This window comes from Canis lupus, chromosome 19 (assembly GCF_011100685.1).
Source record: "Canis lupus familiaris isolate Mischka breed German Shepherd chromosome 19, alternate assembly UU_Cfam_GSD_1.0, whole genome shotgun sequence".
Lineage (NCBI taxonomy): Eukaryota > Metazoa > Chordata > Mammalia > Carnivora > Canidae > Canis > Canis lupus.
Window position 1 is genome coordinate 14,040,326 of NC_049240.1, and position 22,486 is coordinate 14,062,811.

The following is a 22,486-nucleotide window of genomic DNA, read 5'->3' on the forward strand; positions in this document are numbered from 1 at the left end:
ATTTGCAGATGATATCAAACTCTGTATAGAAAACCCAAAAAATTCCACCAAAAAACTCCACCAAAAAACTGCTTCAACTGATATACTAATTCAGTGTATCAGCAGAATACAAAATCAACATACAGAAATATGTTGCATTTCTCTACACCAATAATGAAGCAGCAGCAGAAGAAATTAAGGAATCAATCCCATTTACAATTGCACCAAAACCCATAAGATACCTAGGAATAAAACTAACCAAAGATGTAAAAGACCTGTACTATGAAAACTACAAAGCACTGATGAAAGCAACTGAAGACATCACAAAGAAATGGGAAGACATTTCATGCTCATGGATGGAAAGAACAAATATTGTTAAAATGTCTATACTACAATCGATACATTTAATGCAATCCCTATCAAAATACCACAGCATTTTTCACAGAGCTAGAACTATCAATCCTAAAATTTTTATGAACCACAAAAGATCCTAAATAATGAAAACAATCTTGAAAAAGAAAAGCAAAGCAGGAGGCATCACAATTCTGGACTTCAAGTTCTATTACAAAGCTGTAGTGATCAAAACAGTTTGGTACTGCCAAAAAAACAGACATATAGATCAGTGGAACAGAACAGAAAATGCAGAAATGAACCCGCACCTATATGGTCAGTTAATCTTTAACAAAGAGGAAAGAATATCCAAAGGGAAAAAGATAGTGTCTTCAACAAATGGTATTGGGAAAACTGGTCAGCTACATGCAAAAGAATGAAACTGGACCACTTCCTTACACTATTCACAAAAATAGACTCAAACTGGATTAAAGACCTAAATGTGAGGGGCACCTGGATGGCTCAGTGGCTGAGTGACTTTGGCTCAGGTCATAATCCTGGGGTCCTGGGATTGAGTCCTGCATCAGGGTCCCTGCAGGGAGCCTAGCCTGCTTCTCCCTTGGCCTATGTCTCTGCCCCTCTCTCTATGTTTCTCATGAATAAATAAATAAAATATTAAAAAAAAAAAAAAGACCTAAATGTGAGACCTGAAATCATAAAAGTAGGAAAAAATATAAGCAGTAACTCCCTTGACACCAGTTGTAGAAATATTTTTCTAGATAGGTCTCCTTAGCAAGGGAAACAAAAGTAAAAATAAACTATTGGGAGGGATATCATCAAAATAAAAAGCTGCAAAGGAAACCATCAATAAAACTAAAAGGCAACCTATGGAAGAATGGGAGAAGATATTTGCAAATGATATATCTGAAAAAGGATTACTATTCAAAATCCATAAGGAGCTTATAAAATTGAATGCCCCCAAAATGAATAATCCAATTAAAAAATGGGCAAAAAAAAAAAAAAAAAAAAAAAAAAAAAAAAAAAAAAAAAATGGGCAAAAGACATGAATAGACATTTTCCCAAAGAAGACATCCAGATGGCAACAGACACATGAAAAGATGCTCAACATCAATTACCATCAGGGAAATCCAAATCAATACTACAATGAGGTATCCCCTCACCCCTGTCAGAATGGTAAAATCAACAATAGAAGAAACAATAGGTGCTTGGTGGAGAAAAGGGAAACTTCTTGCACTGTTGGGAATGCAAACTGGTGCAGATACACTGGGAAACAGTATAGAAGTTCCACAAAAAGTTAAAAATAGAACTACTCTATGATCCAGCAATTACTACTAGGTATTTACCCAAAGAATACAAAACCACAAATTCAAAAATGATACATATACCGTGATGTTTATAGCAGCATTATCTACAATAGCTAAATTATGAAAAGTGCCCAATGTCCATTGACTGATGAATGGATAGAAAAGATGTGTGTGTGGGGTGTGTGTATATAAATGGAATATTACTCAGCCATAAAAAATAAAAATCTTGCCATTTGCAATGATGTAGATGGAGCTAAAGTTAGAAAAAAAAAGTATCATAAGATTTCACTTAAAATGTTTTTTTGAATGCAAATTTAGACACTAAATGTAGCCTCAGTTACTGAAGTCTTAAAAATGAGCCCTATGATTAAATATAACTTTTATTTAGGAAAACAAGGAAATTCTTTCTACTGTATTGCAGATCTTATCTTTTAAAATCACAGAAGTGTCATTTTTATCAGAAGACGGTAAAAGTTAAAGCCTTAAAAAATCCAACTTTATATTTTATGTATTGTGGGGCTCTTAAAATCTGAGATAAATGTTTTTTGTAAAGCCCAAAATTGTTGAGTTAAGAAAGAAAAATGGGTTGTAATCCCTAGATTTTATTAAAAAACAAACAAACAACAAAAAACTCAAAAGTTTTGAGCACTCTCCTCCCATAACTTAAATGTGGCATTTCAAAGTCAGGGCTTAACAAATCAATGTGGAATGGAATATGTGGCTCTATAACTGACTATATGGTGTATTCTGTTTTTCCAAAGGTTATTTCACAGAAGTCTTGCTTTTTTATCATTGAGTGAACCTGCACAGGTAATACTGCATTCTGACTCCTCTTCTTAAAGTGTTTATGTTTTCTATCTTTTTCTGTCATAGTTGTAAACAGACTATTTTGAACTACAAGAAAAATTCAGTGTTCAGTCATTTTTACCAATCAAAAAAGTATTGCCTAGCAAGTTAATAATCAAGAGAAAATTATGTAAAAGCCTAGACTCAACATAATGCCATGCTCAAGAGATACCACCTTCATGAATAAATTCTAAACTATAGGTCATTTGTCCAACTCTGCTATGTAGTGTGCCAAAACACCACATCTACAGCTGTATTGAGAACCTATACCTCTATATAGGTGACTGGTAGAAATAACTTGGGTGAGAAACAAAATACCTGCAGATATCACATTTGCTGTACAGTTATCTATACGATAGATATAAGTATATTTGTATAATAGACACTTATCTTAGTATTTTGTCAGAACCAAGGTACAGAACTTGCAAGAAATAGAATTAAAGTTAAATTAAAATCAATTCTTACCTAGTAACTTGTGTCCCAGTTACATTTTCCAACATGTCACAGAGTGTAAGAAATATTCCTCTCACACTTTTAAGTTTCTGAGATGCATCAGATACTGGACAATGATAAAGAATTTCCTGCTATTAAATGAAAACAAACACAAATGATCAACCCCCCATATTTTTCAACCATTATTTTGGTAATGGAAAGTTCAGATTCTACTATTAAGAAAAGAACAAAAAAAAAAAAAAAGAAAAAAGAAAAAAATAAAAAAAAAAAGAAAAGAACAAAAAAATGAATCCTTTCAACTTCAGAGGTAGTTTAATCCAAACAAACACAAAGAGGGAACTATGTCTGGAATTTTAACACATTACCATGTATTTAAAACACTACGTCTGAAAGTAAGTTACAGACTGTCAAAGCTGGTTATAATACTAAAACATATACTGAGTAGGACAATGATTAGTTAGAATAATTCAAGTAATTTCACTGTTTTAAACTTTAATCTCCTTTACAATAAACTCTTATATTTTTCATTATACAAATTTTCGTACCTCCTCTAGTAGCATATCTACACAGATGCCACATGTAACTATGAGAGTCTTTAAATTTAATTACTTTCATTATTGACATTTAAAAGATGATCTTCGTCATCTTTGGTGAAATCATCATTAAATCTTTACTTAAACCCAAGACAATACTACAGTTAAAATTACAAACTAAGTATATAAAATTATAGTAGCACAGACAGAAAGTAGTATTATGATGTTAAAATATCTGTCTTATATTTAAAAGTGTTTGCCCACCGCAAATTAATCTGAGTTTAAACTTTAAAAGAAAGCACATTATAAATTATGGAAAAAAATAGATCTATAAGATAATTTTTAAAAACTTAATTTTTTTTTTATTTTTAAGAAGAGCATGTTCCCAGTAAACAGTTTCACAAAATAAAATAAATTTCAAAATCAGGATGTGCATTGTGCTAGAACTTCTATACAAAAGGATGAATCAGTCTGTATCTTACTTTTTTGTTATGACTTAAAACAACATGCTGTTTTTCTCACAAGGCAAATTAAAACCTGGCAATATAAAAATTTCTAAATAGAAACCATAGAGAATTCGGAGTAGCTCCCAGTAATGCTATTTAATATTTAATATCCCTAAATATTAATACAGCTACTATGGAAAGCCCAAACTCCTAAAATACATTTTTTCCTTGGTTCTCTCTCTAAAGCGTTTTCTACATCTTGTTTTGGTCTCTCTTTACAAGAAATAATTATGTGACTTAGTGTCCATGTCTTGGCAACTTTTACATTAGGACAAATATAAATGATAAACTGGACACACCTTTTTTAATACTTATTAAGCACATTCAGCACATGCAAATTGCTATAGAATATGTTGGTCAAATACACTCTGCCTAACACTCAAATTTTCTTGCAATATTTCTAAGGTAAAAACAGTTATAAAAATTTTATCTTTAGAAATTAAGCCAAATATCAGTTAAGATCTTCAGTCATGCTTACTTAACATATTTAAACCTTGACTAGAAAATACACATTGCATTTAGCCAAATATTAAACACCACTTTAAACAAATAACCATATAGTAGTCTTTGATTAGGTTCTTGAAATTTCCAAATCTCATAACTCTTTTTTCTACCTCTGCAGCAACCAGCCCAGAAAGCCTCACTATTAAGGACCTGGCATACTCTACAGTTCCTAATCAATTTAATTAGCTGTATTTTTAGGTACTTGTTAGTAGCATGCATTTGCAGCAGCTCCCACTCTGTACAGTAAGAATAAAAAGCCTCTCCTAATTATAGTGTTGATAGAGAGCTGTCAGCAGACAGAGACCTGTTCATTTGAGAAACATCTACACATTTTCCCATGGAAAGAAAGGCAAAGATGACAAAAGGTCTCAGCGGTATTCTGCTTCAAGATGACCTATTAAGTTTCAGGGTGCTACCATCCCAGAATTTTGTTGTGTGTTTTATAGAATAAATAGTTAATTTTCTCACTTGTTTTAAAAGTATAAAGGACAATTAATACATGCAAGAACTCAGAATAATTAATTTTAAGTCCCTATATTTTCAGAACACAGAAAATTACAAAAAATACATGTAAGTAAATCCCTTCTTTTCCATTTCAGTTATTGATGAAATTTTGTTATACGAAGATGCAACACAAGGAAATGCACGCCTTGGATAAAATGGCTTTGGCAATGAGAATAGAGCCTGCAAGGACTTCAGGAGCAAAGAAATGTAAATTAGTAAAAACTTCTTAGATCTCACTTCTGTTTGAAGCATTATGGTAAACTAAATGCTTTGAGAGACCCTCATGCTGTAAAACAAATAGAGTTATGGCTAGAACATAACTTGTTGAACTGCCGGATATGTAAGAAGTAGAGAGGCTTCTAAGGACATCTTCTCCATACCCTTTCAATCCCCTTCCCTGGAACTGCTTTGCAAGCTGCAAAGCAAACAAACTGCAATCCCATCCCTCAGCTGGGACTGGTGGACAGAAGGAGAGAGGCAGGGATGTCTTGAGGGTTGATGCCTACAATAGTGTCAACCAGGACACTGAGTATTGGGGCTAACCTAGGACCACTGTGTTAAACCCGGACTCTTATAGAGGCCTGAAGTACCCTAGGTCAGTGGCAGAAACAGAGGAAGCAAATTCTCTCTGGAGGAATTCTTTGCCACTTTCCGATCATAGGACTCCCAGAGATAAAATTGAGCAGTAAGTCTAGTAGGTGATCATCAAGGACACAAGAAGGCAAACCACCACACATCAGAGTCCTCTTAGGACATAGAGATGGAAGAATGGGCAGATACAGAATAGAAAAGAACACAGAATATGTATGAAATACTTAGAGAAATAAAGTATAGAATCACTAAGACAAGCAAGCAACAAGAGACTAGGCAATATGGAATATGACCAGGAATATGGCAGATTTGAAATGTAGATTAAAGACTTTTCAGGAACTCCTCAAAATGAAATTTTTAAAATAGAAAACACAATAGAGAGATTAAAAACAGTTTGAACATAGCAGAAGCAAGAAATCAAACAAAGAAAATAAAAGATTCCTTATAGAGGAACGACTGATGGTAGACTTAACCACAATCATTTAAGTCAGAAGACCAAGGAATACTATCTTCAAAGAGATTAGAGAAAATAACTTTCTACCTGAATAAGCAATGCCATGTGTCAACTTCATCTTCTTCCTCACTACATAGAAAATCTACATTTTCTTACCTCCTTGCATTGAGAGAAGTTCATATAACTAGTTCTAGGCACTAGAACATGGGCAGAAGTGGTTTAAGCTAGGACTCTGAAGAACTGTCTCATGGGATATTAGATGCTTTTTCTCTTTTCTCCTTGGTGAACTAGATGTAAACAATCCAATGGAGGATTCTGAAGCCTTTGGAAATCATGGAACTGCTAGATGAAGGGCTCCAACCACTGAGCCACATGAGCAGGAACATTTATATTGAAATGAGAAATAAACTATTATGTTAAGCCACTGAGACATCAAGGTTGTTACAGCAATTGGCCTATTCTGACCAATGCAATGTAGAATTACAAAGCACCTTTCAAGAAGAGGTGAAAAAAACACTATCGGATAAGTAACAACAAAAAGAATTCAACATCGAGAGACTTTCACTATAAAGAAATGCCTAAAATATGTCTTAAGAAGAAGAAAAATGATCAAATAAGGAAAGTCTGAAATGGAAGAAAGAATAGTGAGTAAAGAAAATGGTAGAATGTATGTAAATTTAAAGGTTTATTTGTTTGAAGTATAATGCATAAACCGTGCATTTTATAATGTATTACTTACATGTTTTATAACGTATATAGTAGAATAATAATAAATAGTAGTAGGACTAGTATAATTATCCCCAATTTCTGAAATTAAAGAATAACAGCATGGGACATCTGGGTGGCTCAGTCGGTTAAGCATCTGACTCTTGATTTCAGCTCAGGTCATGATCTCAGGGTCCTGAGACTGAGCTCCACATTGGGCTCTGAGCTGGGTGTAGAGCCTGCTTAAGATTCTCTCTCTCCCTCTCCATCTGCCCCACTTCCCTAATCCCTGCTGGTGTGTGTGCACACTCTCTCTCTAAAGTATATAAATAAATCTTTTTAAATAATGATAGCACTAAAATACTGAGGAAAATAGCATGTATGTGAAGAGTGAATAGTTGGAAATAAGGTGTACTAAGGACCTTGAATTATTTTGAAAAAGAGTTAAGGTAGTGTATAGAATCTGCTAAGACAAATATAAGATTTTAAGAGCAATCACCAAAAAAATAGAGCATAGAGCAACCAATGATAGAGAAGAAAAATATTATGGAATAAGTAGCTCAAAAAGAATTCTTTAAAGAAGATGGTAGAAACAAATTCCAGTATTTCAGTATAATCTGTATAAATGGATTCAATTAGGCTTGTCAGAAGACTGCTATGTGTAAGAGACATATCAAAATAATAAAGACAAAATAATAAAGAATAACTGAAAAAAGTGGTTATTCACTTGAAAGGCTATAAAAGAGTCTTATTCTCTTTCTTTGCACTTTTGAGAAAGCACTCACCTCTTCCTTTGATGTTTCTGAGTCGAGCTGCAGTGTGAGATACATAACGATGTGAGGAGTGTTTAGGATATTTTGCTGGATACCTTCAACTTCTTCTCCCCATAGAAGTTTGACTAAATCACTTGTGTTAGACTGTGCCTTTTTCTGTCTTGGTTGAGTTGTTTCCTTTTTCACAGCATATGCATTTTCAAATGTCAGTTTTACCTTAACAAAACAATGTGTTAATTTTTCAACAAGAGAAGGTCAGCTGCAGTTTTCACAAAGAAGGGTCTGTACATGCACAGACATTTAGGTATGCTGAATACAGCTAAAAATCATCCTAGAATATGAGCTCTTTGATGGCTAGGAATATGTATTCTATTTACATTTGTATTCCCAGCTCCTCGCCTAGTTTTTGGCATATATTATTACTACAGAATTTGGCACATATTATATTTGGCACATATTATATTTATTGAGTAAATTTATAATTCTCTGTACAAAAATTTATTTACTTAATCACTGTATTCTAAGTTACTGACAACAAAGAAATGCCATGGAAAAACAAAAATTCATAAGATCATATAATTTCAAAAAGAGGAACACTGTATTATGAATGCTGATAGCTCATCTGGGAAGGGTAAAGGAAGAGATTCAGGAGTAAGAGGAACTGCATACAACCAGATTAGCTTTTTTTCCAAGTGAGGTGATATCCAAATATTTTTCTCTTAGGCATTCCTTGTAGTCCATTAAAATAAAGACCGAGGAGAAAAAAAACCTACCAACATGCTGGATCTGGGACTATGAGCCTGAGAAAGTTACCTATCAGTTTTACCAAGATAGTTTTATTTTCACAGCCTGGTGTCATCAGAGAAGATTGGTAAGAATCTAGAATGTGGCCATGTTCCAGTTGTTGAAAGGTAGCTTCCATTTCTCAATTAATTTTCCTTGAAAAAGGAAATTGTGTCTAGATGCCAGTTGGCCAAAAATAACTTGTTCATTTTAAAGAAGCATCGATGTGTGTCTTGACTAAAAGAAGTTTTCACTAGATACAGCTAATTTCATGTAATAAGAACACTATCATAAGTTATATAACCACAAAGTAGTCCTGATGTTTAAAATCTTATCAAAATACAGATGAGTAAAACAGGATATTCTAACTGTAATAATCCATAAGTTTCAAATTTAAACATTAAAGTATAATGACTCTTTTATTTTTAAAATTAGATTAAATTTTAAGTCAAAAGATAAATTCATGTTTGATCAAGAAAAAATCTACTCAATATATGTATGTTACATCATCACACTGTGTATTTTTAAAAAAATCATGTACAACCTAAATATATATAATTTTTATTTGTCAATCATACCTCAATAAAGCTGGGGATGGGAAATGTCTAGCCAGTATTTAAAAGCAGATAAACTATACACATTAAATTCCATTTTAGACAAAAATCTTTAAAAGTTATCATCAAGATAGGGGCACCTAGGTGGCTTAGCGTCTGATTCTTGATTTCAGCTCAGGTCATGATCTCAGGGTCTTGGGATCAAGGCCCACATCGGGCACAGAGGGGAGTCTGCTTGTCTTCCTGTCCCTCTGCCCCTACCCCTGCTCACTGTCTTTGTCTCTCAATCTCTCTAATAAATAAATAAATCTTTAAAAAAATGATTATCAAGATAGTAATAAATAATCTCTAATTTTTAATCATTTGTTACAAGAGATGCCATTTTTAAGGCCAACTTTATTTAGTTATTTATTTTTTATTTAAGTCCGATTTGCTGACATATAACACCCAATGCTCATCCCGTCAAGTGCCCCCCTCAGTGCCTGTCACCCCATCCTCCCCACCAGTCTCCCTTTCCATTACCCCTTGTTTCCCAGAGTTAGCAGTCTTTCATGTTCCATCACCCTCACTGATATTTTCCACTCATTTTCTCTCCTTTCCCCTTTATTCCCTTTCACTATTTTTTACATTCCCCAAATGAATGAGGCCATATAATGTTTGTCCTTCTCTGATTGACTTACTTCACTCAGCATAATACCCTCCAGTTCCATCTATGTCAAAGTAAATGGTGGGTATTTGTCATTTAAATGGCTGAGTAATATTCCATTGTATACATAGACCATATCTTGTTTATTCACTCATCTTTCGATGGACACCGAGGCTCTTTCCACAGTTTGGCTATTGTGGACATTACTGCTAGAAACATCGGGGTGCAGGTGTCCTGCCGTTTCACTGTATCTGTATCTTTGGGGTAAATCCCCAGCAGTGCAATTGCTGGGTCGTAGGGCAGATCTATTTTTAACTCTTTGAGGAACTTCCACACAGTTTTCCAGAGTGGCTGCACCAGTTCACATTCCCACCAACAGTGCAAGTGGGTCCCTCTTTCTCCACATCCTCTCCAACATTTGTTGTTTCCTGTCGTGTTAATTTTTCACCATTCTCACTGGTGTGAGGTGGTATCTTATTGTGGTTTTGATTTGTATTTCCCTGATGGCAAGGGATGCGGAGCGTTTTCTCATGTGCTTGTTGGCCATGTGTATGTCTTCTTTGGTGAAATTTCTGTTCATGTCTTTTGCCCATTTCATGATTGGACTGTTTGTTTCTTTTAAGGCCAACTTTATTTATTTATGTATTTATTTATTTATTTATATTTGTTTGTTTTATTGGAGTTCAATTTGCCAACATATAGCATAACACCCAGTGCATCAAGTGTCCCCCTCAGTGCCCGTCACCCAGTCACCTCTACCCCCCCTCGATCCCCCGCCCACCTCCCCTTCCACCACCCCTTGCTTATTTCCCAGAGTTAGGAGTCTCTCACGTTCTGTCTCTCTCCCTGATATTTCCCACTCATTTTCTCTCCTTTCCCCTTTATTTCCTTTCACTATTTTTTATATTCCCCAAATGAATGAGACCATATAATGTTTGTCCTTCTCTGATTGACTTTAAATATGATAAATACTAATACAGCCATTCTTTTTAAAAATGAGCTTTATATATTTTTATAAAAGATATTAAGCATATTATTTTTAAAAATTTATTCATAATCCTACCAGCCCATTCAACTGTTAGTAATATACTATAATACAAATTTGTCCTGATGAATAAAACCTTCCAAAAGACAAAAATCTAAATACTGTTTTTTTGTTGACAAGGAGTGACTATTTATTTATTTATTTATTTTTAAAGATTTTATTTATTTATTCATGATAGTCACAGAGAGAGAGAGAGAGAGAGAGAGAGAGAGAGGCAGAGACACAGGCAGAGGGAGAAGCAGGCTCCATGCACTGGGAGCCCGATGTGGGATCCGATCCCGGGTCTCCAGGATCGCGCCCTGGGCCAAAGGCAGGCGCCAAACCGCTGCGCCACCCAGGGATCCCCAGGAGTGACTATTTATGATTATATTCAATTTTGCTTCTCTATAGCTGTCTGTGGCATCTCAAGGGCACTAAATTATCTGTCTACCTACAGTGAATTAAGTTAAATAAACATCTTTTCTAAAATAAGTCTCATTTATTTTATTAACAAGTAGAAAAGAGACATGAGGTCTAAACTCATCATATGTATATATTCAGAGTAAAGATAAACTAGGTCAAGATCAGCAGTAATCTGTATAGAAAATAGGAGGGGAGAAATTCTTCATAAAATTTTCCTGAGGCCTTTACAAAACATGTAATATTCCAAATGGAAAAGATCAGCCTTTACTAAAGTTTTTATGTTTGCTATAAACCTATTGAAAAATGGGCCCTCGATACTACAACAGTGTATAAAAAAAGGCTGAGTAGAAATTTGGGAGGAAAATAATAAGCAAACTAAACAATAATATAAAAAAATTAGAGATCCTATATGGGAACAATCAAGCATTATCTGATGAAACTTAATATATAGTTAAGGTCAGAGACAGCTGAAGAGACTGTTTTAGAAATGATCTTACAAAGATGAAAAAGAATATTTTGGTGTGAGTTTTGACCTAAACAAGAACAAGTAAGCATTAGCCTAAAGACTATATTCTCAGAGTTGTATCTATTCTAGTAAGTAATGCTCAAAATGTGTATACATAAATAGAAATATAAACATGACCACAAACATAAAATCCTTGAACAAGGATCTCATGAAGTAGGCGGCCCCGGTGGTGTAGCGGTTTAGCGCCGCCTGCAGCCCAGGGCGTGATCCTGGAGACCCTGTATCGAGTCCCACGTCGGGCTCTCTGTATGGTGCCTGCTTCTCCCTCTGCCTGTGTCTCTGCCTCTCTCTCTCTGTCTCTATGAATAAATACGTAAAATCTTAAAAAAAAAAAAAAAAAAGGATCTCATGAAGTGAATGGCTTGGTGGTCGAGGGCCTCTTTACCGGAGAATGAGGATTTAAGGGTGTCCAAATAAAATATACGGGAGCCTTTGGTGGTGTTCCTTGAAAATGTGAGAAATCTAAGAATTTTAGGAAATCCTGAACCCAGAGCTTATGACAGGTTAGATGTCCTCAGCATTAGTCTTTGGTGAGGAGGTATGTATATGAGTGGAGAGGATGGGGAGAAATCTGACAAAGGGAGCATAAGATGAGTTGCATCCTAGGGAAGTTAGGTGTCACAGAGACAGGTTGGGTCTGTTGGAGTATCTGTGAGAGCTTTGCATACAAGGCAAAAGGTGGTCTTCAGAGAAAGAAATGTGCCTCCCAACAGGGAAAGCATCTTCCAGCTGAGATTCTTGTGGGTAGAGAGGTCAAAAGATCAGCTGTGACTCACCAAAAATGACAAAGGGAAATGAGGTGGTAAACTCAAAATAAAAATTCACTAATTTTACTTTGGGCAGCAGTGACAACCTAAAATTTAAGACTAGTTTGTTATGCTTAGTGAAAAATGACATACTTGAAAATGAACTAATGTTATACTTGGCAAACAACTGCACTTCTTTTTTGTGGTGTAAGGACGCTTTCTCCTCACCATGTTAAAAACTCAAACAAATACACTCACCACAGACCCATCCATTAAAATTCTTTTAAGAACTATTTTAGCCACCATTCTTCAGATTTAAGTAAAGTCAGCTCCATAATGCAAAGATAATTACACTTCAGCAAGACATTTTGAAAAGTTTACATGTTAAGTAGCTTTAAATGTCAGGATATCTGGTTGCTTTGATAAAATAATAATGGATGAGACAAATAACTAAATCAAGAGTTATGCACTATTTTAAAAAGGGGGTTGATATACATAAATATTAAGGATATATTTTACAGAAAATTTTATTAAGAAACATCTAGAGTGGAGTGCCAGGGTGGCTCAGTTGGTTGAGTGTCCAAATTGATTTTGGCTCAGGTCATGACCTCAGGGTCATGAGACTGAGCCCCAAGTCAGGCTCCACACTTAGCATGGAGTCAGCTTGGTGTTTTCTGTCTCCTCCTTCCTTTGCCCCTCCCCCAGGTCATGCTCTCTCTCTCTCTAAATAAATAAATAAAATCTTAAAAAAAACAAATAAATAATCTAATATAAAATAGTTCACATGAAACTTCTTATAAAAGGATTTTCTAGGATGCAGTTGAGTGTCTGCCTTCGGCTTAGGGCATGATCCCAAGATCTGGGATCGAGTCCTGCATCAGGCTCCCTGCAAGGAGCCTGCTTCTCCCACTGCCTATGTCTCTGCCTCTCTGTCTCTCATGAATAAATAAATAAAATCTTAAAAAAAAAAGGGGGGGGGTTCTGTTGTTCCTCCGAGGACATTAACCTGTAACATGTTTCATCATTCCTCATTGCCTGTCTCCCTCAAAATGTTTTTTTGTGTGTGCAGTTTGCCCATCCTTTCTTCCTTTCCTTCCAGTTCAGGAAATGATGTGCCTTTCCCTGGATCAAAAGACATGCCCTCCATAACTCATCACTTCCAAAATCTTGTTTTTTAATTATCCCCTCTCTACTTCTATCTTCAACCCTTCCATTTAACAAGCAATGTCTCTTCAGCCTCTGTCAAACAAACAAGCGAATTCTTTCTTTCCTACCATGCCATCCTCTTCACAGATGGGAACCAGAAAGGTTGTTAGAATCTGGAGCAGCTCCAAGAGTAGACCAGTCTCAACTCTGCCCCATGGTTCTCATGGGGTCTCTCTTACAGCATCTATGCTGCTATTTGCCTGTCTGATTCTTTCTCCTTTGTCTGGCAGATTCTTTGAATATTCCTCAATCAAAATTCTGAAGAAATTGAGTCAGACTCAACAAATTATCTCTCCTTGATCCTCTTCTCTTTTGGGCAATCTCACTGAGTTATTCAAGATGAAACCTGGAAGGGATCTTGGACTTTTCATTATCCTGTAGGAAGTATTGTCCTTTTTGCCTCACATTATTTTAAATCTAATCTACTCCTTCCTCATATCCACAACAATGCTCTGCTTAGGCCTTTATCACCTCTCTTCTGGACTGCTGTGAAGGTGGTCACCTGGTTTCCCAACCTCTAGTACCATTCAGAGTGAAATATTTCTAAAAGGCAAATCTGATCAAGCCAGTCCTCCACTTTAAAATATCAACACAGATGGTACTTCTGGGTTCTGAGAATAGAGATTTACAAATTTATTTATTTTTATTTTTTTCCAGTCTATTTCCTAGTATTTCCACAGCATATATATCACTTTTGTGGAACAAGGCAATAATAAAAATTAAAACATTCCACCTAACCATCATCTCCTTTAAAAAGACTTTTCCTGGGACGCCTGGGTAGCTCAGCACTTGAGCATCTGCTTTCGGCTCAGGGTGTGATCCCAGGGTCCTGTGATCCAGTCCCCCAACAGGCTCCCTGCAGGGAGAGCTTCTCCCTCTGCTTATGTCTCTGCCTCTCTCTTTGTGTCTCTCATGAATAAATAAATAAAACCTTAAAAAAAAAAAAAAGAATTCTCCCCTTCTCCTGGACCTAAAAAGTACTTGAGAGGTAAGAGTCCAAGACTAATATTCTACAGGCTGATCTCCTACAAAAGGAGTTGTCTTCCTCCAAAGCTCCAGGAAAACAAGCTATGGCCCAGTGCTTAATACAATCAATCCTGGTCAACTGCAAAATTTGAACCCAGGCTCCCTGATCAAGCCGGGAATGGGTGGCATATACTATAATATATATAATTATGTGCTTGTTAAATAAATGAGTGCATAGAGCTGCAGCAATAAAGGTCACAAAGTTAGTAATTAGAAGGGTACTTGCATCTTTGTTCTTGTCACTTTAGATATAAAACCGTTTTCTCAAACCCACAACTTCTTATTTAAAAAATTTCAAACCTACAGAAAAGTTGTAAGAACATAATAATTGCCCACACTTTATTTCTCACCCAGTTTCACCAATTGTTAACATTTTGTCACATTTGCGTTCTCCTTTTCTCTTACTCCCCTCTCCTTCCCTCCTCACCCCCACTTTCTGTATTCAAAAAAAAAAAATTTGGCTGAATCACTTCAGAATTATCTGCAGACAATTTAATGCTTCATTGCTGAATACCTGAGCACACATATCCTAAGGATAGGGGCCTTCTCCTACCAACCAAATACAATTATCACACTTAGGAATTCGAATATTAAATATAATACTGTTCTCAAAGTCTGTGCCCAAATTTCCCATATTGTCCCAATATAGCTGTTCCCCACTGCAATCCAGGATCAATTAAGGATTAGCTAGCTACTGTATTTAGTAGGATGTTACTTCAGTCTCCCTTAGTCTAGAACAATTCTCTAGCCTTTTTTTTCTTTCAGGACAGATAATATTTTTGGAGAATCTAAGACAACTATTTTTGCAGAATGTTAAAACTTGGCTTTATTTTTTTTTTTAAGACTTAATTTCTTTATTCATGAGAGACACACAGAGAGAGAGACACAGACACAGGCAGAGGGAGAAGCAGGTACCCTATAGGGAGCCCGGTGTGGGACTCGATCCCAGACCCCAGGATTATGCCTTGAGCCAAAGGCAGACGTTCAACCGCTGAGCCACCCAGGCGTCCCAAAACTTGGCTTTAAAAGAAATTATTTGGGCTTTTTGTACCTCACCTAGCAAGTAAGCTTCACCTCTGGATTTCATTCTGGTATTCTGAATTTATTTATAACAGACTCATTTAAAAATCAATCACAGAACTGCAGAGTTGGAACTGGGCTCAGATACATTTGCTCAAATCTCCTCTGATTATAGCTGAGAAAACTGAAATCCAGAACAGTCTAGCAACTTGCTCAGAGCCAGGTTTAAATGGAGCTCTGACCTCATTCTACCACATTACCGCATGGCAGATGTAGCTCCTGAGGACATGCTCTGTCAGATGACAAGAAGCTTTCAGACCATTTTTATACACCGAGTAGAAGTTTGAAATATTGCCATTAGATATTTCCAAATTTAAATGTTAAAAAGTCTCATACAGTAGTCTTTATAAATCAGCATTCCTCTTCTCTGACTGCTTGAATAACTGTTTCAGACGCCAAAGACAGAAAGCAGGTAAAGCAACTTTTTCCGGGACCTCAATTAGTCTGGCCCTCAGTTCTGGCCCAGCAGGGACGGGGACACACCCAGGTTGTGTGAAAAATGGGAAGGATCATGCGCTGGAGTCAGTTTCAGCTCCCGGAGTCATTAATTCTGCAACCTTGGAGAAATCATTACATCTCTCTTAGATTCTTTTTCTTCACATATAAAACAGAAATACAATTATTGGTATCTTACAGACTGTTATGAAGAATAAATGAGATTACTAAGAGAAATGATACTAGCAAAACACCCATGTACTGCTTGGTATGTACAAACACTAGTTCCCTTTCCAATTCTACTCCCACCTTCCCTGAACCTCCTAGTTTACATGGGTAGTAGGGACAGGCTTATACTTTACCTCCCTTCCAACACTAATGATTTAAGAAAAACATAGTTTACTAATTAAACATTATCTCTGGCTAAAGGAATTTTAACTACGTTCTAAATCATTATTAAGGAAACATTATGCTAAATGCTGGTGCTTACTTGAGTATGACACAGCTATAATACCAATTCTGCTAGTAAAAAATATGCATATATGTTTATACTCAAGGGGTTAAACTAGAATAAAATATTCCAAAATATTAATCATGAATATTCTCAGATGGTGGGATTTTTTTGTTAAAGATTTTATTTATTTATTCATGAGAGATAGAGAGAGAGAGAGAGGCAGAGACACAGGCAGAGGGAGAAGCAGGCTCCATGCAGGGAGCTTGACGTGGGACTCGATCCTGGGTCTCTAGGATCATGCCCTGGGCTGAAGGTGGTGCTAAACTGCTGAGCCACCCAGGATGCCCAGATGGTGGGATTTTAAAAGATTTTGTCTCTTACTTCTTCACATTTTCCAATTTTTACAATAAGCATGTATTACCTTTATAATAAGAAAAAAAGTTTATTTTCTAAAATAATAAAAAGATTTTAATAATATACATCTTATGATAGGATTATATTCTGCAATTATATACTGTCAAAATCACTGTGAACTTACATCAGGAAGGCAAGAACGTGCCAGAGTGCTGGAGTATAACATATTCTCTGAATATGATAAATTCAAGCAATTCAAAATTCAAAACTGTTTTTCTTCCATTTTCAAAACAAACTGCTGTTTTTTTCATTTAGGCACAGGGTGTACATATTGGCACGTAAGAGCTGTGTGTGTGTGTGTGTGTGTGTGTGTGTGTAAATACAGAACCACACTTAATGCAGCAAGATGTTCATGCCATAAAAGGCAAACTGGGCAAACAGCAGATACACGACTCCTATTTCATACTTAACGAGGACATGCAAATAGTGGGTGGAATTGTACCAAAATATTTAAATCATTATTTCTTCCCTTTTTTTTTTTTTTTTAAACTTCTGAGTGTGCTTAGCTGAACTTGTACATGTTAGTTAAACATCAGTAAAATGTGACTTCACTGTAAACATAATTTGGGAAGACAGAAGAGACATGGTTGAACTCCAGCAACAGTGGCAGGCACCTGCAACTGATGGAGGCGAGAAAGCAGAGGCCCTGACCCGGGGCTCAGGTGCAGCCAGTTTACTGGGGGGAAGCTGAGTTAGTTGTTACAATACTGTAATTCTTCCTTAGTGATTGCTAAGTAGTTGCTGTCTGAGCCCCATCAGGTGTGCTAGTACCCTGGCTCACCCTGCGACCTCTCCGCATCTGGGACAACAGTGTACCCTATTTCAGCACGATGGCTGCTATCTGCCTGATTGTTAATATTTCAAACACCACCCCATCTCTACTGGCATTTCAAACACCACCCCATCTCTACTGGCATATCTCTATCCATTCCTAGGCACTGCCGGTCACTGGCTATACCATAGTTATTCTAGCACCTTCATTTTGCACTTCCAAAGGTAGCTACTTGGATAGAGCATCCATGTGTGTCTTTGGGGCGTGTATGTTTGTGTGTGTGTGTGTGCATGCACGCACGCATGTGTGTTTTAAGAGAAAGAAGAGAAAAAAAGAGAAAGAAGAGAACATAAGGGAAATGTTATTTCTTAGAAAAAAAATAATTTCATCATGGGTCCTTTCATTTCAGAATCTCAAATCAGATGCAGGAAGATTTTTATTTATCCAGGATTCTGTTCTTTTTCCTGATCAATCCAGAAAGTGCTTCATCCTCTCACAGTCTGATGGAATATCTAACCTATCTAAAGCACATCATCCTCCCTATCCCTCAAAAGACAGAAAACTAATTCCTGATACTAACAGGAGCAGAGCATTCATAAAAAGAAAGTACACCATTTTCAAAATACATCTAATGACCTAAAAATGTCATCATCTATGATACGAAATGTCAATGCTTAGACTATCAAAATAACTATTATAAAAGAGATTTCTTTTTACCTACAAGGAATGAAAAATAATTCACTAGCTCAATAAAAGCTCAGGAATAAGGCTAAACTAGATATCAGGAAAAAAAATCAAGAAAATAGTATAACTAGTTTTTAAAATAAACAAAGCCATGTTAAAAAAAAAACTTCACAGGAATAGTGATGTTAATAAATCAGAGAAAAGAAAATTCCATAACTGTTTAAAATGACTCCTCTAAGAACTGGATTTTCAACATGTATAGTAGTTATAATAGCAGGTTGGTCATGATATATTTTCTTATTATTGTCATTATTCCTGCTTTACATAGGAGTTTGTTTTTTTTTTTTTTAAAGATTTTTATTTATTCATGAGAGACACACACAGAAAGAGAGAGAGAGGCAGAGACACAGTCAGAGGGAGAAGCAGACCCCACGCAGGGAGCCCGACGTGGGACTCGATCCTTGGTCTCCAGGATCAGGCCGTGGGACTCGATCCCGGGTCTCCAGGATTAGGCCCTGGACTGAAGGCGGTGCCAAACTGCTGAGCCACCGGCGCTGCCCACATAGGAGTTTTATTTGTAGATATTTCTTTATCTATTTAGAATAATCTCCAAAAGCTAAAAATGTTAACAAGAGCTAAAATTTTTTACATAGTCAAGCATGTAAGTGTAACTCACCTTATACATAATAATTTTCAGAATCTTAAAAAAGAAAACAGTACAAGTTGTCCTTATTTTCTGTAACCCATCATAAAATACAAAAACCGTTCATACCTGCATAGGTCCAGGAATGCAAGACAGAACTCTCTCTATGTTCTCAGAGGTCACATCAACATCGTTCACAGCAACAAGGACATCACCTGAAAACAGAATAACAAAGGTTGTTGTATGAATATACAAACATTAAAAACTAACTAAAACTTAGAACATTTTTTTTAAAAAGCATCTATTCCAACCTCTTCAAAGTACTATGGAATTCATTATGTATTATTATATAGCTCATAGCAGCAGAGCTAAGCTCCCATTCCACTCTTTTCTTATATTATAATGCAGCCCAATGTTATGCGATCACTAAAGACAACCTATGGATATTTAAAGAGATGAATATTCTCATTTCGGATACAATTGGGAGGATTATGTCAACTCAAAGGACAAATACAAAATTTGTAGCATTAACCAAGTACTTACACAGTAAAAAATTTGGCTGAAACTGTAATTAAATTCATGTGGTACATCATAACTCAACATGCTGCAGCATTCACTGTTATTATTGATCTGTGTCTATACACAGCTCTTTGTTTCAAAGGCCCCAACCATAACAAAATTCACAGCATATTTTGGTAAAAGCTTCTTTTCCACGGCTTTTCTGTAAATGTGTATGTTTATCAAACTTTCATAAAATAAAGATCAGTGTTAAAATGGAAATTTACTTTTATAACACAGAGGTAATATCAATATATCAGTGAGTTTTTTATTAATAGAAATATATATACACCAAGGTTATTTTCTATCATTCCTAAATATATCATTAGGAAATGGACCAAATAATTAATATTCATCTAACAGATATTTATTGAGCACCTACTGTATACCACGCACTGTTCTAGGCACTACAGATAGAGAACTGAATAGACGAAAATCTCTACTGTCACAGAGCTTCATACTCTGGGGAAGACGGATAATAGACATGCATACAGATAATAGTGTTAGTAGACAATTCTCCATCAGTCCCTCATGTTTTTGTACATCTTGTAAGGCAAGGCACTGAAAGTCCTTGTTCTGGATTATTATTTCAAGAATGTTTGTGTAGTGAACAGCCTTGAACAATAGAGCCAGTGTTGTGGGGAGTAATCATCTGAAAACATGTCTAACAAAACTCTAAAAGCAGGAGACATACATGTATTGTCATAACAGATATGAAAATTAATTAGAGTGAGTGTAGTATACATATTTTTAAGTGTTTAGTAGAAAATTTTCTCTTTCTGTAACAGAAATATTATATCCACTTCTCATTCTCTCAGATATTTGTTTTCCTCAAGTTTTTCTCAGCATCTCTGTGACTCAGAAGTGGCAGGCTTCCTGGACATTGTATCACTGCAGTGGGCAGCAAAGTTCTTTCTTAACAAGCACACAGAAGTCATTAGTATGCCCTGCCAAAGGCTGAAAGGAAATGAACTGCGTGAATTGGTTTGAACTATTAGATAAGAAATGCTCTGCAAATTACTGATGGAAAATTTTATCAAGATACATTCAAAAGTTAAATAAAATAGAAAGAGGTGAAATCAGTTTATCACAGTGCTTAAATCAATTCCTCAATGTAAAATTAATATTTGAGAAAATCCAACAATTTCTCAGCATCTACTTATATCAAATGCATACTGAAAGGCACCAAGGGCTATGATAATATATATGCCAAAGTTTGTTTACTGCTCTACTTATACTATATACAAAATGAATATACAGTTTAAGAAATTATTATTATTCTTTAAAGATTTTCAGAGAAAGAGTACGCACATGCATGCATGAGCAGGGAACCCAATGAGGGGGTGAGGGACTCAATCCCAGGGCCCTGGGATCATGACCTAAGCTGAAGGCAAATGCTTAACCAAATGGCACTCCAAGGTACTCCGAGAAACTATTTTTAAAACGAAACTATTACACATAAATCTAGAAAAAAGATATACGTAAAATGTTGCCTTTGGGTGTATAGGCTCTTTTTTTCTAAACTATTACGTTAAATAAATATTACTATTATAAAAAAATTAAAGCTCATTATTTTACCAAAAAAACCCGACTGTGGTAGGCAGATGAATGGTCCCCTAAAATTGTCCACATCCTAATCACTGAAATCTGTGAATGTTACCTTACATGGCAAAAGGGATGTGGCAGATGTAATTAAGTTAAGGATATTATCTAGGTGGCCCAACGTAATCGCAGGGTATTTATAAGGAAGGAGCCAGGAGGGTCAGAGTCAGAGAGAAGCTTGAAAATGCTATGCTGCTGGCTTTGAAGATGCAGGAAGGGACAAGATAAGGAATTCAGGTGGTCTCTGAAAAGTTAGCCAAGGAAAGAGATTTCTAGCCTAGAAAATCCATAAGGAATGCAACTCTGTGGATACTTTGATTTTAGTGCAAGAGGACCTATTTTAGATTTCTAACTTCCAGAACTGCAAGATGATAAATTTGTGTTGTTTTAAACCACTAAATTTGTGGTAATTTGTCACAGCATCAATAGAAAATGAATACATCTGTGTAACAATACAAAGCAGTCTTGGTTAAGACCCAAATAGGAATTAGGGACCATGAAAGATAAAGAATAGATCTGGATATACAAAGTTCAAAGAGGTCACTGGAGAAAAAAATAAATTAATCTTGTTAAAAGGAGAATTTATGCACAGAAGGACTGGGAAATATGTATGTGCCAGTGTGGTGGAATCAGGCTGTGAATTTAAACTGGTCTTTTAAACTAAGCTGAATTTGATTTAGGGGAAAGAAAATCTGGCTTTTGAAACATAGTTACCATATTGCTATTTTATACATTCAAATCAATGCATTTACTGTCCGAAAAATTCTTAAATTTTGAGAGAATTAACTTTATTATATATACATATATATATATTTTTAAAACACTTTTTTTTAAAGATTTTATTTATTTATTCATGACAGAGAGAGAGAGAGAGAGGCAGAGACACAGGCAAGGCAGAGGGAGAAGCAGGCTCCATGCACGAAGCCTGACGTGGGACTTGATCCCAGGTCTCCAGGATCAGGCCCTGGGCCGAAGGCAGCGCTAAACCACTGAGCCACCCGGGCTGCCCTTATATATTTTTAAAGCTCTAATAACAATTCCTCATTTATAACATGCAGGCATAATCAGAAAATTAAGGTCCGTCCTAATTTCTCATTCTAGAAATCCTTGAATAATGGTGGCTCATATACTAGAACTATCATTCAAAATATTTAAGTCAAATATCACATTCCCTGATGATGCTGGATAAGAAACTGGTGCAAGGTTTTTATTTCTCATTAAAATAGAAAACAAAACTACAGAAATTTGGAAAAATTATTGATGACCCTAGCACTATAGCCATAGTCATTTTCATAAATTATTTTTAGTCTTTACCTATATTGACACAAATGATGTATAAAGGAATGTCACCCTTTTAAATCTCTCAAGTAATAAGAGTTTTTATGTTGGTACATAGTATTTAGATTA

The 22,486-nt window shown here is 35.7% G+C and overlaps 1 protein-coding gene across 4 annotated transcripts in view; it reads right to left on the reverse strand.

The window, feature by feature from the left end:
* Positions 1 to 22,486, reverse strand: part of INTU (inturned planar cell polarity protein) — an 83,354-nt gene that overhangs the window by 36,380 nt on the left and 24,488 nt on the right. For 3 of the 4 annotated variants that reach the window (XM_038564706.1, XM_038564705.1, XM_038564703.1), the window contains exons 3-5: positions 19,049 to 19,134; positions 7,516 to 7,719; positions 2,946 to 3,064 (exon numbers count right to left, since the gene is read on the reverse strand). In XM_038564706.1, the coding sequence (XP_038420634.1) occupies positions 2,946 to 3,064; positions 7,516 to 7,719; positions 19,049 to 19,134 (409 nt within the window). The remainder of the gene's footprint in view (positions 1 to 2,945; positions 3,065 to 7,515; positions 7,720 to 19,048; positions 19,135 to 22,486) is intronic. The other variant, XM_038564704.1, reaches the window with a different exon arrangement.